Here is a 16,259-nt window from a genome sequence, read left to right as displayed (position 1 = left end):
CCAAGAATTAAACCACAGGAACAATCGTGGACTCCCTGGTGCCCTCCATCACTCACATTTAGTTGGTTCATGCAGCAGATTGCATTTTTCAAAGATGGCCACCACAGTAACCCCCATCCCACACGTATTTCTACAGGATGATCTTGCCACTTCACCAACAAACACGTAATGGAGTCTAATTCCTCTCTCCTTGAATGTGGACTAGCCTTAAGACTCCCTTATAACTAGAAGAATATGACTGAATGAATATGAATGAGACTTCAGAGACTAGGTCAGAAAAGACCATAAGGAAGGAAGGAAGGTAGCAACAGAGGGAGAGAGCAAAGGAAAAAAGTCCATGAAGCTCCTGCCTGATTCTCTCGGAACTCTTTCTGGGGAAAGCCAGCTGCCATACATGAATGTCAACTACCTTAAGACTCCTATGCTAAGAGAAAAGATGTAGTCCCAACCTGGCCCAATCTTCCAGCTATCCTACCAAGTTGCCATAATATGAATATGAATATAAGCTGTCCTGGATCCTCTTGACCAATTCATCTGCCAGCTCAATGCCCCCAAATGTACTTAGTAAATACACTGAGAAGACTCACCCAGCTGAGCCTTGCCCTAATTCTCAACACATAAAATCATGAAATATATAAGTAGAATAAAATCCACAGCTTCTTTCTAAGCATTTACTATGTTGTAAGTGGAGTTGTTACTATGTGGGGCTGAATGTTAACTGACATGCCACTTCTTTCCCTCCTCCATTCCCAGGGCCATCAACAGAGGAAGAAGCTCTCATTACCTTAGATCTAGATCATTATAACTGGTTCCAGAGCCTCCTCACTATAATCTGCCATTACAATCTATCTAACCTAATAGTTTCACCAACCTGAAAACTACTTTTGCATACCAACACTACAATCGACACCAGTTTCATTGATGGTTTCCATTTGTAGAAAGTTTTATAATGCAAACTTGATTATACAACAACCACCAGAGATCTGTCAAGATGGCAAATATTCTTTTCCTTACTTTAGGGATGAAGAGATCAGAGCCAAGGAGATTAATGTTTGTACAATAAAATCACCACCACCACCATCACCACTATCACCACCACCGCTATGTAGTAGCAAGGACGACTTATTTACTCACCTAACAATATGCCATTCTGATTCTAGCCTCTGAACATCTGCTCACAAAATTTCTTCCTTTCTCCTGCTATCTACTTAAACCTTGCCCATGCATTCGTGTAAATGCCACCTCCTCTCCATCAAGTCCTACCAGCCTATCTCTGTTGCTTTCTCTCCATTATTCCTACAGAATTAATAAATTTTATCCAAAATTTAACACTGGATTGTTTATCTTGCTCAAGTATGTTGGTCTCACTTTCCAGGCTGGTATTCAGCTAACACACATCCATACGTACAGCAATGCTGAGTGCTTAGAACCAGTGTCTGTTCTGACCAGTCAGTACTCATGACATACCATCTGTTAAATATTTTGAATTTCATCTCTGCTTATTTCCTATACTAAACAATAAGCTCTTTAAGAACAGGACCCTTGTCTTATAAAGAAGTACTATATCCTCCAGACCAAACACAGTACTACACACAACTAGTATTCAATACATATTTGACAACTGATTTGAAGGTAGTAAAGTGTGTTGTGTTATGAAAAAAAATATCCCTAAGTCATGTCTACACTGGAAAGAGAGTTGAAAAGATAATAAAATATTTTCAAGATCAGCATTTTAATGTCAGGGACACTTTCTAATTTATCATTTACAGATATTCTGTGCAGCCCATAACTGCAAAATGTGCTATAAATGTTTTTACCAGGAGTGTGAAAAAAATGTTTCAAAAATATTCAAGGAGTAGATGTCTTACCAGCCCAAAATAAAATGTTTGCTGAGGCTACAAGACTGGCAGAACTCTGCTTCATTTCAAAAAGTTTCCAGGCAATGGAAATGTTTTCCTGGAAAATACTACCTTTTATTTAGAGAACACTTGCCATGAACACTTAGTCATTAAGTAATTTAAGGTTTCCTTACAAGCTCTTTGGAGGAAATCTATTATATGAATGAATGAAATTATCACCACCTATAATGTCAAAAAAACATATTTGGCTAAATATATGAAATCTACCTACGTATTTTTCCAGGTAAGGGGGGAAAAATCTTTGATACTTTTTGGTCTATTTACTGTTCTTTTAAAATTTTCTATAAGACAAAATTATGAAGAAAAACACAAAATCCTTAAGTGTTTCTGTCTGTAATATACACAAATCCAGAAAACTGGAAGGCTTATTTTATCCCAAATGCCAAGTAATTTTCAGACAAAACAGTCATTTCATTCAATGAAAAGAAATGGTAACTCCAAAGCTATTTTTAGCAAAATCTTTTGAGTTTGCTGCAAATCACCTTTCAATGGGAGAACAACTTGGTTTGGACATTTCACTCAATCATCTGCAGTAAATCATACAATGAAACCTAAGAAAACAATTTCTTCCAAGAGTTTGAAGCCACCTAAGTCTTATTCTTTTAAACATCAAAAGACACAAGTAAATTTCACTTCGAGCGCATGGTTTGTACACTTAAGTCTTTTAAAAATGTACACAAAAGGATATTTGTTTTGTTTACCTGTTTAGTATTTCAGTAAGTTTCACAAAGCCAGTGTAAGCAAGTTCAAATGCTCCTCTGTGCCTGGACTGTAAGAGGTGATGTTTAAAGTAATCTCCTACTTCTTTTACCTTTAAAACAAAATAAAAAATAAATGTGTGATTTATGCTTACTTACATTTACAGATACAATTATGTCAGTAACACCATTAAGAGCTCAGAACTCGATCTTTATCCATTTAGCACTGACTTTGTGACAGGCATTTTAAGTGTTTTTATAATATCATATTTAATCCTCAAAGCAATTCCATGAAATAAGTACAATTATCATCTCTACTTTCCTATAGGGACGAGGCCCAGAAAGGCCAAGTAACTTATTCAAGGTAACACAGCAAGTAAGTAGTAGAGTCAGTACATAAACGCAGTCTGGCGCCAGTGGGTGTCTTTAACTGTTAAACTAGAACTGCCTCCCTATGCCAGCTCATATCACTCAACACCAAAAGCAAATTACACAAGGTGACAAGCCTCACACACCTAGGCCTGGGTGAAATAATTACCTTTTTTTGTTATTTAAAAACAAAACAAAACAAAACCTTTTTCTACTGTGGTTAAAATATATATAATACAAAATTTACCATTTTTTAAAAAAGGTTTTATTTATTCATTTGAGAGAGAAAGAGCACAAGCCAGGGACAGAGGCAGAGGGAGAAGCAGCAGACGCCCCACTGAGCAGGGAGCCTGATCCAGGGCTCCATCTCAGAATGCTGGGATCATTATGGGAGTTGAGGGAGACATTTAACCAACTAGCCACCCAGGAGCCCCTAAAATTTACCATTTTTTTAATGTGTACAGTTCCATGGCACTCAGTCTACTCATACTGCTGTGTGCCCATCAGCACCACCCATCTACAGAACTTCCCAAACTGAAACTCCAGTCCATTAAACAGTAACACTCCCAATAATTACCATTTAGAGATAAACAATTATTAGTGGCAATGCAAGACTTGTGCAGAGGGAGTCCTGAAAATCGAAAACTGACAGGCTTCACCCAGAGGTAGAGCCATGGAATTTTCCAGAATGCTGCCAAATCACTTTCCTACATGTTGCCTTTCTGCATGCAAGTTTGGACAAATAACAAATATCACTATTTTAAAGAAGGCAAGACTAACAGTTAGTTGCTGATGAGGTTTTGTGCAGAATTAACCGGTAAATTGGGCTAGTTATACTTTTATACAAGGAACATTTGGTGGCTATCAACTTTAGAAAATCCAAATTTTGTATAAGGCTCAGGACCAAAGCTATAATTGGCTCTCTTGATCCAAGTCTCCCCAGTAGATCACAGTATGGTGGAAAGGCAAGCTGTTCCAAGATAGCTCGGATATGCTCACCTAAAACACCTTCTACCTCAGCACAGTGACTAGATTAGTTCTCTGCACACATGTGAGATAACAGTACAAGGTGTAATTAAACATCTCACCATGGGCAAGTTTCTTCATCTATAAACTGGGGATAACAATAATACTTGCCTCAAAGATAGTATATTAAAATAAGTTTATAAACCTAAAAGTTCAGAACAGGCCCATAACCTATAATCCAGTTCAGTGCTGGGTTTCCAAATAGAGGAAAAGTAAAGATGTACTCCATACTTAAAATATATCTGATCATAGAGAGGTAACAAGCAATATATTTAGAGAAATAAGAAGCAGAAAACCAGCATATAATAAGACTTTTTCAATTTTAACACTCTAATAACCCAAGAGTGATATATTTAGAGAAATAAGAAGCAGAAAACCAGCATATAATAGGACTTTTTCAATTTTAACACTTTAATAACCCAAGAGTGACAGGTCCTGTTCTTCAGCTGAAGTTTTCAGGTATAGATCTGATGATACGCTTAATTTTTAATATTTTTAAAGAGCACATACTACTGCCTGTCAAAACCAGTCAGGGTAAGCTTTATCATTTTCTCAGTAATTTCAGAGTATATTTTGACCAGAATTCTCAAGCCTTTAACCTGAACTTAACCCCCAAGATAGATCTAAAGCTCAATAATCCTACAAAATGAGGGCCAGAAGAAACTCCACTTAGCTAACTTGTTATGACTATCATTTCTATTATTAGAGAAATAAAAGATTTCTAAGAATAGGTATTTTAAGTCACAGAAAATAAAAGCAGCAAGTCATAAAGATGGGCTCTAACTTCCTTTTTTTTTTTTTTTTTTCCTAAAATGTTAGATAGTAAAACATACTTCAGGAAAACAAAAATGTTAACTGTTCAAGTGCTCCTCTGTGAACTTAGAATAGTTCACCATCTAGATCTTAGGCAAAGATTTGATTTTCAGCTTCCTTTACCCTGTTTACAGGAACCTAACCAACAAGCATAGAATAAAATAAAAAAAATCTCAGAAGTGTGACGAATAGATGGTCTTCTCAAGGGTGGACCTCAATTTTAGGTAATCCTGGCCTCAGGAAACAGAATGAGGTGCTAAGGACACAAGTGAGAAGTAGAGTTTTCCCTCATTTCATTTTGAACATAACCTCCCAACAAACTCACCTAGGTAATACTATGAATTTTTGCCTTTGAAGAGAGTATACGATGTCCGCTAATCAGTAAATATTTCTTTAGCACCCAGTCAAATGCTTAGCAGCTTAGTGCTAGGGTAGACAGGGAGGGGCAAAACAAGACATCTGTCCTCAAGGGTTTTTCAGTTCAGACAAAACCAATTTGCTGAATGGTACACACCATCAGATGCCTAACAGCTCCAAGAAATGAAAGATCCTTCTGCTCTGGAATAAATTATTACACGAAGCTTCATGTTTAGACTTTGAACTAGATATACTTGGGGAGACCAAAATGGAAAAGGGTAAAGAACATGGGAAAAGGCTGGGGGACTAGAAGGTATAAATAAACATTTATTAAGTCCCTCCTACTGCCCAGACACTGTACTGGATCTTTCTATATGAATGAACACAGAATATATAAGTGAACATCAGCAGACCTGGCTGCATGACTTTAAGGTTTCATACTAGAAAACAGCGGAAGATAGGGCTGCAAGATGGACATGGATTCCACTACCAAGGGTAGGAGGAGTCAAGGTAGTATGGTCTTCGAGCAAATGGACAGGGGAAAAGGCCATGCTGACACCCCCACACACAAACAACAGATTTGACCCAAGCAACTTAGAATATTAATGACACCAGCCAGAATCAGAAATGGAATTTTAAAATTTATTTTAAAAATTCAAAAGTCCTCTGAAAGCTCTGATCCAGTTGTCCTTTTATTAGATACTACTAGGGTCCTATCTAAAGTTCACAAAAACACTGATGATGTCTTCATGTATTATTTTCTTAATGAATAACATACGTCTCAAGATTTTTTTTAAGGGAATTAAGGTAAAAGAGAAAAAAAGGGCGGGGGGGGCACACTGATTTCTAGTCTTAAAAGTAAATAAGTAAATTCTGGTCACTACCTTTTTAAATTGAGCAGATCCTGGTTCTAAAATTTCATAAACCCCATTTCTACAGGCCAATTAACATGCGTTCTGGATTTATAGGATATAAATTTCCACAAGGGAAAACAGCTACATGCCATGTCTTAAGGCATCTACAATTCACGAGTGGACAAATTAGGGGTGCTAAATGCTCATCTAGAGCCTAAAACCCACAAAGGGCAAGTCTAAATACATTTTTAAAAAATTTGCCCTCTATTTATACAGAGAAAGACAGCTGAAAAATCGAGGCTAATTCCACTCATTATAAAGCAGATACACCAAAGAGGATTTAAGCACTGGAGGAACATTTCTACAAAAACCGTGGTTCAGCTGTGATACCCTGGAGCCAGGAGGGCTGAGTTCAGGAACCCCACCCAGCCTCCTTGCCCGTAGAAGCTAATGAAGCCATTCATTCACCTGTGAAACGGGGCTACAACTAGAACCTCCTTCACAGGGTTATTCTGAGAAATACGTCAGATTACACATATAAGCATTTAGCAGAACACCTGGTAGACTAGCAAACAGTAAATGTCTGTTTTTGTTTTTATTTTGTATCATCAAGTAGTGAGACTTAAACCCTTAATTTTAACTTTGACTTTAGGACACAGCTACTTCTTATAACCTTAGGAATGTCATTAATTCCACTTAGGTTAAATAGAACAGTTTATAAAAGTCTAGAAGAGAGTAGGATAATTAATGTTTTAAACTGTACATTCACTACTATAGGGATTTCTTACTAACGGTGGAAATTCTTCAAAGCCCAAACATTGCTCCCCTACATAATAACAACAAAGATAATATTTTTCTGGTATTTAGGGGCACCTGGGTGGCTCAGTCTGTTAAGTGTCTGCTTTTGGCTCAGGTCATGATCTGAAGGTCCTGGGATCAAGCTCCCCATCAGGCTACCTGCTCAGGGGGGAGTCTGTTTCTTCCTCTCCCTCTGCCAGGCCCCTCCCACTCAGGCATGGACACATGCACACACACTCTCTCTCTCAGTAAATAAAATCTTTATAAAAAAAATAGTTTTCTGGCATTTAGACGTCTTCTCACCAGCAGTTTACTCTTTGCTTTCTAGCAAATTCTTAACCATGTGCCACTTTAACTGGTGTCCTTCAGTCTAACTTTTTAAAATGAATTTGTCTTATATCCCCATTTCATTTCTAAGCCCTTCGGCCAGAGAACCACATATTACATTTATTTATGTTCCCACAACACTCTTGTGTTGACTGACTACGGTGATCAATAAACAGGTGGCTAAAAGACATGTCTAACTCCATTTCACAGCTTAAAAATTGTAACCTGCATCCAGTACAACTCAATGAATACTTATTCATAATTTCTAAAAAAATAAACTTCGGCAAAATACAAAAGGCAATTTCTTTAAGACTTACAGGTGCTAATAAAAATATATCCCCTGTTGTAGTCCAGAATGGAAAATCCAACACAATAACAAAAGACACTGAGAAAAATGTGTAAACCCAGTTAGCCATCCTAAAAATCACAACAGACTCTACCTTAGGAAGTTTTTAAAAAGTGGCTAATTTTTAATTGTTGGTAATTACTTTTATTCAGGTGATTTCTGTGGCGATAATTATTAGGAAGGTGAAAGCAGGTATGACGAATCTACCCCAAAGCTTCTTTTTTAGGAATACTAAAGAAATATATAAATATATAAATAGAAATATATAATATAACTGAAATATATAAATATATGAATTTTTATATAGGAAATATATAAATATATGAATTGATACTCCAGAAAGAGGAAGTTGTTTAAAAAAAAAATCAGCAGGCACTGGGTATCCAACATCCCTTGGAAAGAGGACCAACAAAATGTATCCAGCATAAGCTCTACATCAGCAAAACATCCAGCTTGAAACCTAGACACACACCAGCCGGAAGCTGCGAGATAAGGTTGTGTGTAAAAGCCCACTCTTAAAAAGGTCTCGACTTACATCCCTCCAAGTTGGTTTTATCTCGGCCTCTTGTACAGGGACATTATGAAAGAACCTTTCATTAGGTGAATACCTTGCAGGAGGAAAGTCAGACATGCCTCTGAATGAACACATTTTCCTCTTGCTGAAGCCGTGGAGGACACACGGCTTCACAAGAAGTGATTTAGGGAAATGAATCATTTGCTAAAAAGCTCAGTAGCAAGTTGCCTTACCGTCCTCTTGCTTGTAAAAGTCTGGTTGGGTAGGGGAAATAGGGAAAATCAAATTTAAAGAAAAAATCAAATGAGCAGTTCAGAACAAAGGCAGCACTGTGCCGTCTCCGAACGCAGGCTGCAAAGGACAGCTGGGTTCCTGTCCCGCAACTGCCACAAACCAGCTTTGTGATCTTGGGCAAACCAGGTAACACCCAAGGGCTTCAGTTTGCCCTGGTGCAAGAGGGCTGGATTCTATCATCCCCGTGATCCTTCCAGCTCTAATAGTCTGTGAATATAGCACTGAATACTCAGTCACAAATGGGCACCGGTCGTTCTCGTTCCACAGCGAACTGTAATCTTCAAAATGCATCTCACCGTCTGCCAGCTGCTTAGAAACTACCTTCATGCATGCAGGATTTCAGAGGCCACCCCTTCAACAAATGGCCCTCAAACTAGGATGGGATTAAAGGCACCGGGCTACAAAAGAAATCCTCCCTGTTGCCTGCATTTGAGGCATCAAATTTTAAATTATAATAGAATCATCCTGCTTTTTCAAGAGTGAAGGGCAAATGGAGAGTAAAAGAAACACTGGGTTGAGTGTCAATATTTTTAGGTTGTCTGGAAGGGCCTCCTTCATCCCTTGAGAAAAAGCAGAGCACCGTTGTTAATTATTATTCTTGGGAATAAGAAATCCAAGTCCCAGGTTCTCCCCCAAAGTGACTCCTGCCTACAAGTCACTTCGCTGCCTCTGTCTGTGCACATCTGTTATGGTCACCCTCACCTAAGGTACTGACTTTTAAATTCTTAGTTTTGCTGCTAGATGCACAAAAGATGCCGTGTTGTAATGGTGACTGTGCCCTCAGAAGGAAGGTGGACCTCAGGCATGGGCCCAGGCACTCCAACGGAAATTCCCTTCTTCTCCATCATGTACATATTTTTAACTCTCAAAAGTTTTAAGTACATGGTTGTATTTTTAATTTAGAAGAATTTCATGGAGCAGAATTTGATGTTTCAAAGTAGGAATATTCTAGCAATATGAATAATGCTAATTTCCTGATGACTTTGATTTTCATTGACTAAATGTTCCTAAACTAAGGCAATTCTTCTAGTTAAAGACACCAGAATCAAGAAAAGTCTTCCACAGGGGGGGAGGGTTTCAAGGTTGGAACAGCAGTATTCCATACATTCTCGATTGCTCGTTCAGTAGCTAATTTCTCCTCAAACCAAAAATGTGATGTCACCACGTGAACAGCGAGATGGAAAAATGACTGAATCTCACTAGAATAGAAACTAATATTTTACAGAAAAATAAGACTCTATGTTTTATTCAAGAAAACAGTCATTAGAAGAGTTCTTTGCTTTACAAGAGCCTCTCTGTTATTGTTGCTGCTGTTTTGCAGGGGGTTGGTTCTTGTTTTACAAACATCTCTTTTATTTTATATAAATTCTCAATTCCAACATGGCTCTCCCACATAAATTAAATTCAAAAGATGTCAAGGCCAGACGGTTTTCACAGGAAGCTTTCAGGTCTTTCTCAACTACAGTAAAAGCAAAATCTGTTTCCCTGAACTTTTTTTTTTTTCCCAAACGCTATCCAACAAAGCCCCCAAAACTAGATGTTTTAACTTGTCCTTGAAAAGAAGAGATGAACAGTGAAGAGACTTCAGCACATGTTTACTCCTAAGTAAGACGGTGACCATCCGTGAAGTAATCGTTAACCAGAGCTGGATTCCTCAGCAAAGATGCTAGCACTGGCACCCCAGCTGGTCACCAGCAATGACTACAAGTAACTCTAGGACACTGACGCCTATTTGAGTTGGAAGAGAGTAAGGACCACAACGACGCCGGCAGTGCACTGTTCCCCTCCGCTGGCCTCCATCTCAGGGCCTGGCAAGATCACAGGCCCAGCTGTTAACCAGATGCAAGCACATGGCCACAGAGTGTGAGAATAAAAATATGAGCATTATTTCCATGGAACTAGTCACATGGTTATTACAGAAATAATCAGCATTTAGTGTACTACAGTATTTGTTTTGTTCTTAAATGTTCTAACGCCCTAGGGGAAAAAAATTATCGTTATTTGAAAAAGGTTAAAAATGAAAGTACGCGTTATATATCTTTGCTGGAAAATGGTGGGAAATAGATTTGTTGAAACCATATGGAAAGGAAGAGGGAATCAATTAAAAACAGAAATCTAATAAATCTAAAATATTTCCAAATGAAATGCTTGTGGTAAGCTAATTTCTTGTAAACACTGCACTCAAGTCACTTGAACGGTCCCAGATGGTGAACTGACGTTGTGGTCTTAAAATAAAAGTCAGCCAAAAAACCAAAGTGACTACAACTTTATTATCAGTGTAGTGGGAAACAAGAGATCTATAATCAACCAATATTTTACTTTTTTTCCTTCATGAAATTTAAGAGGTTTGTGGAGTTTTACTAAACAGACAATTTCATTTACATTTATAGGTGTTAAATGGAAGAATAAAAACGAAAATGACAATACTGAAGTTAGAAGGTAAAATCTACAGTTATTTCTAACTTAGAAAAATAAAATTATTTCCAAAAATGCCACAGTTTTGAAATATACCGCAAGGTCTAATTTCTATACTACCATGAATTTCCTTCAGTTGACATCTGTATGATTTTATTCAAGAAAAGTTCAAAACTCGTCTTTTTTATGTTGAGTTATATGACCACAAATTATGCCAGGTGGAATAAGTATCTCCCCTACCTGCTCCACCGTTAATAATCCATTGGAAGATTCTGGCACGGACTGCATAGGGAGAAGCTGGCACAGTGTGCCTAAAAGTAAAGCAACTTCCTTCATACTCCGCCAACAACATACCAGCACCATCTGCGCAGTTACATCACATGTTTTTCTTTCTTTACCTTAAAAAAAAAAAAGGATCGATTACAACACTAGACACTTGATTACTCACATCCCAGGTTTCTTAGAATAAGATTATTCATCATTTCCCCAAGAATAATCGGCTTGAACAAACCAATTGTTATATTTATTCATAATAAAATAACTAACATTTGTTGAGCATGAGAATCATGCTAAGTATTTTTTAATATACTATTTTCAAAATAAATTTTTTTTAAGATTTTATTTATTTATCTGACAGAGAGAGAGAGCACAAGTAGGGAGAGTGGAAGAGAGAGAAGCAGGCTCCCTGCTGAGCAGAGAGCCTGAGGCGGGCTCGATCCCAGGACCCCAAAGATCCTGACGAGAGCCAAAGGCAGTCACCCAACCAACTGAGCCACCCAGGTGCCCGTCAAAATAAATTTTAAAATAAAACACAATACCGTTTCAAAAATTAAGTCTAACTTTCAGAAATCAATGAAACAAACTCTTTGCCTCTCAGTCCTCCTGAAATTCCAACTATAATAAGTATACTTCATTACTCATCTTGGTGAAGGTAGCTGTTATATCAGCAAAGGGGCAGGATAAAACTTTTAAAATCAAAGGAAAATATAAATTCTCTTTCAAAATATATTTAAATTCCATAACCAATAAGCACCAATTATGCTTACTCTCTTTTTCTAGTTTTTAGAGTATTTTAGTATTAACATTAAAAAAAAAATCTAAGGCAAGTTAACAAAGCAACCCATTTGTGTTTTTTAAAAGCCCACTAAACTAAAAGAGTAAATGCATATACGTCAATATGCAGATCAGATCTAAAAGCACATACACTCCAAAGAGAAGTGGGGTGGGGGAGTCAATGAAGATCTTTAATTTTGTTTGTTGTTCTTTTTTTTTAAGGTAAAATGTAAACACTGAATTGAAATTTTAATTAAGGTTTTAAGTTGTTTTTAATTCAAATTTCCCTCCCTATTGCCTGAAACTATTACAATAAGCATATATTTAGATGTTATGTTGTGTAGTTTAAAAAACGACGAGAAATTTTTATAAGAAAATATCTCCACCTAGTGGAGAATGTAGAATATGTACTAAGTCACTAAGCTATTACTGCTGCTGACTCTACAGTATTATAGAAAATGGTAACAACTAAAGGGAAAACAAGCAGTAGAATACAACTTTCAGAGGCTTGATACAACAGAGCAGCTCACGTTTTACTGAGTAATAAGGTTGATTTCCCTTCAGAAATCAAAGGACTTGATTTCTTGATCATAAGGACTCTTACTGCAGAGAACCACAGCACTAGGAGAAGCCCACTGTGGCCCAAACCCAAGTTGACCGAACACCACCTGGCTGCCAAGACGTGTTCCCACTCAAAGCCTTTCTGTTGTAGCCCCTTATATATTATTGTCCTGGGATACCCCATTTTCTGGTAAACGTCTTAGATACAGATTCTCCTAAATAAATCACGGACAAGCTCCAAGACTTTATTTTCTAGAAATGTTCTGCAAACATATGTATCCTGATTTCCTATGTAAAAAGAACATTTTGTCTATGATGTCACTGAAACACCAATTACAATAATACAATATTGATTTTATACATGCTACCTTTGTTCTCTGCAGAAGCACCAAGATTTGGCATACTGGCATTCAAGTCCTCCAAATCAAAGCTATCACGTTCTTTGAGAATTTTGGCTTGAGTGAAGTAATCATTAGTATCTCGTGGTTGAATTTCACTCAGAATCGTCTGTAAGCGGCTTGCTGACTCTGAGGGAGAGAGAAGGGAGTGCATAAACCACAGTTCTGCAGCCCACGCAGATTCCCTTGGGAGTATTTGCCCTCAATTTTGTAAATTTTTTTTTTTTTTTGAGAGAGAGAGAGCGCGCGAGGCTGTACGTGCATGCACATGAATGAGCAAGTGTGGGAGGAGGAAGAGCAGAGGGAGAGGGAGAGAATCTTTTTTTTTTCCCAAAGATTTTATTTATTTGACAGAGATCACAAGCAGGCAGAGAGGCAGGCAGGTGGGTGGGGGAAGCAGGCTCCCTGCTGAGCAGAGAGCCTGATGCAGGGCTCAATCCCAGGACCCTGAGATCATGACCTGAGCCAAAGGCAGAGGCCTCAACCCACTGAGCCACCCAGGCGCCCCGAGGAGAATCTTAAGCAGGCTCCATGCTCAGTGGGGAGGCCCACACAGGGCTCAATCTCATGACCCTGACATCATGACATGACCCAAAATCAAGAGTCCCACACTTAACCAACTGAGCCACCCAAATTTTAAAATTTGAATACTTGATAATCAGCTCCATTAGAAGGGACTCATGGGGTAGATAATGTAAAAATTATTAAGGTCTTCATAACACTTGAGCGTGCTTTTAAAATACAGCAAAAATGGGCGCCTGGGTGGCTCAGTGGTTTAAGCCGCTGCCTTCGGCTCAGGTCATGGTCTCAGGGTCCTGGGATCGAGTCCCGCATCGGGCTCTCTGCTCGGCAGGGAGCCTGCTTCCCTCTCACTCTCTCTGCCTGCCTCTCTGCCTACTTGTATCTCTCTCTGTCAAATAAATAAATAAAATCTTTAAAAAAAAAATACAGCAAAAATTTTAAATTGGTTGAAAACAGGACAAAACAACACAACAAAAACTCTCCACAGGACCACTATCTCATTTACATCACTTTACTTTTTCTTTTTACACTGCTTTTCTTAGTGTTGTCTAAGGATCGCAAATACGGTACTCAGTCATGTGAGAAAACTAAACTTCAGGCAATTTGATTTTAAGAGGTAAGAAACCACCACAACAACAATCTTTGACACAATATTGTATTGTCAACTGTACTTCAATTAAAAATAAAGAAAAAAACCTTTTATAGCTCAGGAATATTATGAAGACACCTTATTTATCTTCAAAATGCATTAGGTATTAGACTGCTTTCTAAGTATGACTTACAGTCCTTGTATTATATTGAACTTCATTTTTATTTTTAAGCACTCAATGAATTAGGAAATGTAAGCTCCACGAATGCGACTTTATTCACGCTGAGTCTCCAGCACCTACAACAGGAACCAGCTCACAGCAGAGGTTCAGTAACATGGGTTAAAGGAATGAACAGATGATGATGTAATGAAGAGCTAGGCAGGCTCACACAGATTAAGAAAAAAAATAACAACAGCTAGTAACTTGAAACCAATAAAAAAAAAAAAAAGAACGGGTATTTTATAAACCTATTAGATACTTTTTTTTAGATACTTACTTTTTTTTAGAAGATTTTATTTATTTATCTGTCAGAGGGAAAGAACATGCACAAGCAGAGGGAAGGGCAGGCAAAGGGAGAAGCAGGCTCCCTACTGAGCAAGGGGCCCAACTAGGGACTCAGTCCCAGGACACCGTGATCATGACCCAAGCCAAAGACAAATGCTCAACCAACTGAGCCACCCAGGGGTCCCTAGATACACTTACATTTTAGGTCTTATAGGAGATACAAAGACCCAAAGCGCTGTCAAAATGACTCAACCACCTTATGCTCACTTACGGCTTCCTTGAAAATACTGCCAAAACAAATTCTGACAATCATGAAAAAGTAACACTGGCTCCAAATAGAAACCATGGAAAGAGTAAGAAAAAAAGGATGAGCAGAATAAAATTTTACCATTAATTTTTATGGCTTTCAGAGGAAACATTTTCAAGGAATTCAGAATGCATGGTAGATAATGCAGGACAAAAATAGGAATAATGGAGACAACCCGAGGTAAAAAGAAAAGGCAAAATCAAGGGAAAGTCTAAGGGTCACAGACTATTTTTTTTTTAAATATTTTATTTATTTGACAGACAGAAATCACAAGCAGGCAGAGAGGCAGGCAGAGAGAGAGGAGGAAGCAGGCTCCCTGCGGAGCAGAGAGCCCGATGCGGGGCTCGATCCCAGGACCCTGAGACCATGACCTGAGCCGAAGGCAGAGGCTTTAACCCACTGAGCCACCCAGGCGCCCCTCACAGACTATTTTTGAGACCAAAAGACATTCTAAAATTTTAATAACAGAATTTCGGCATATGCTATAGGCCCCACCCACAATGGGAGACAAATATTCAAGATTTCTCATCCAGAATATACTGATACTTGCCTGACCCAAATATTAGCTTTAAGATTGGATGTTTCTTATTCCCACATGTTGTTTTAGTAGGAAAACTAAAACATCAAGTTTTGGTAGACTACCAGCCAAAATAAACAAATAACTGTGTCTTACTATCATGAACAGTCACCAATCTGCTAATTCATTTTTAGTAAAGAACAAAACCCCACATTTTCTATGCAAACGTGCAACTCCAAGTTACTTTAGTTGGGTGTTTATGATACGCTCAGTGTGTTTTAGTACAAGCCTCTCGTGTGCACTCCTCAAATGCTTTCACAAACTTTGTTTTAACACTAAACGTACACCTTTCCCAGACAATCCCTTCTGGCTGTTACAGGACAGGTATATATACACCACCTACAGCATCCCACGCACTGGGTTTAGTTCCTATCCTTTCTGGAACTGCTCACTCATTGATTTATTCATGGTAACAAATATTTATTGTACATCTATTTCTACCAGGCACTTGCTAAGGACTAAGGACAACAGAGGAAAGTATCGATAAGATCCTTCTTAAAGCGCAACAACTCCACGAAGAACACTTTGGGAAGAAAAAGGGACAAGACCCGCAAGGTTGCAGGAGCCCAGCTATTACAGGACCTGGTCTGAGGTCACTCAAGTATTTTAAACAAATGGGGTGGGGCAGAGCACAAGGGTTAAGCAGAGATTATGGGAAGCATGATGAATTACAGTGAGTAGGAAAGATTGCTGTGGATGTAGTATAAAAGAAAATGGAAGGAACTGATAAGAGTAGATGAGGGTGAAACCAGCTGGGGGACCCCTAGAGTCATCCAAACAAGAGAGATAAAAGCCTGGGAGAAGGTAAGAGGGTGGCAGATAAAAACAAAAGAGATCTGAAAGATATTTAAGAGGTACCACTGAAAGAACATGAAGCCAAGCAAGATATAAAGAACAGAAGAGAGACGTCAAGCACTGCTAGGCTCCTGACTTGCACAAACAGACCTTTGTTAGGGCCATTTGCAAAGACACAGGGCTTGGGAGGGAAAAGGCAGATGAAAGTTCATGAGTTCAATT

At 38.3% G+C, this 16,259-nt stretch overlaps 1 protein-coding gene across 1 annotated transcript in view; it reads right to left on the bottom strand.

Moving 5' to 3' along the window:
* Positions 1–16,259, bottom strand: part of THADA (THADA armadillo repeat containing) — a 326,156-nt gene that overhangs the window by 265,911 nt on the left and 43,986 nt on the right. The window contains exons 20-22 of the mRNA XM_045980964.1: positions 12,713–12,871; positions 10,971–11,128; positions 2,621–2,730 (exon numbers count right to left, since the gene is read on the bottom strand). Of these exons, the coding sequence (XP_045836920.1) occupies positions 2,621–2,730; positions 10,971–11,128; positions 12,713–12,871 (427 nt within the window). The remainder of the gene's footprint in view (positions 1–2,620; positions 2,731–10,970; positions 11,129–12,712; positions 12,872–16,259) is intronic.

The sequence above is a fragment of the Meles meles genome, chromosome 16, assembly GCF_922984935.1.
Source record: "Meles meles chromosome 16, mMelMel3.1 paternal haplotype, whole genome shotgun sequence".
NCBI lineage: Eukaryota > Metazoa > Chordata > Mammalia > Carnivora > Mustelidae > Meles > Meles meles.
Note: the sequence above shows the minus strand (reverse complement) of the source record. Positions and strands in the feature narration are given on the sequence as shown.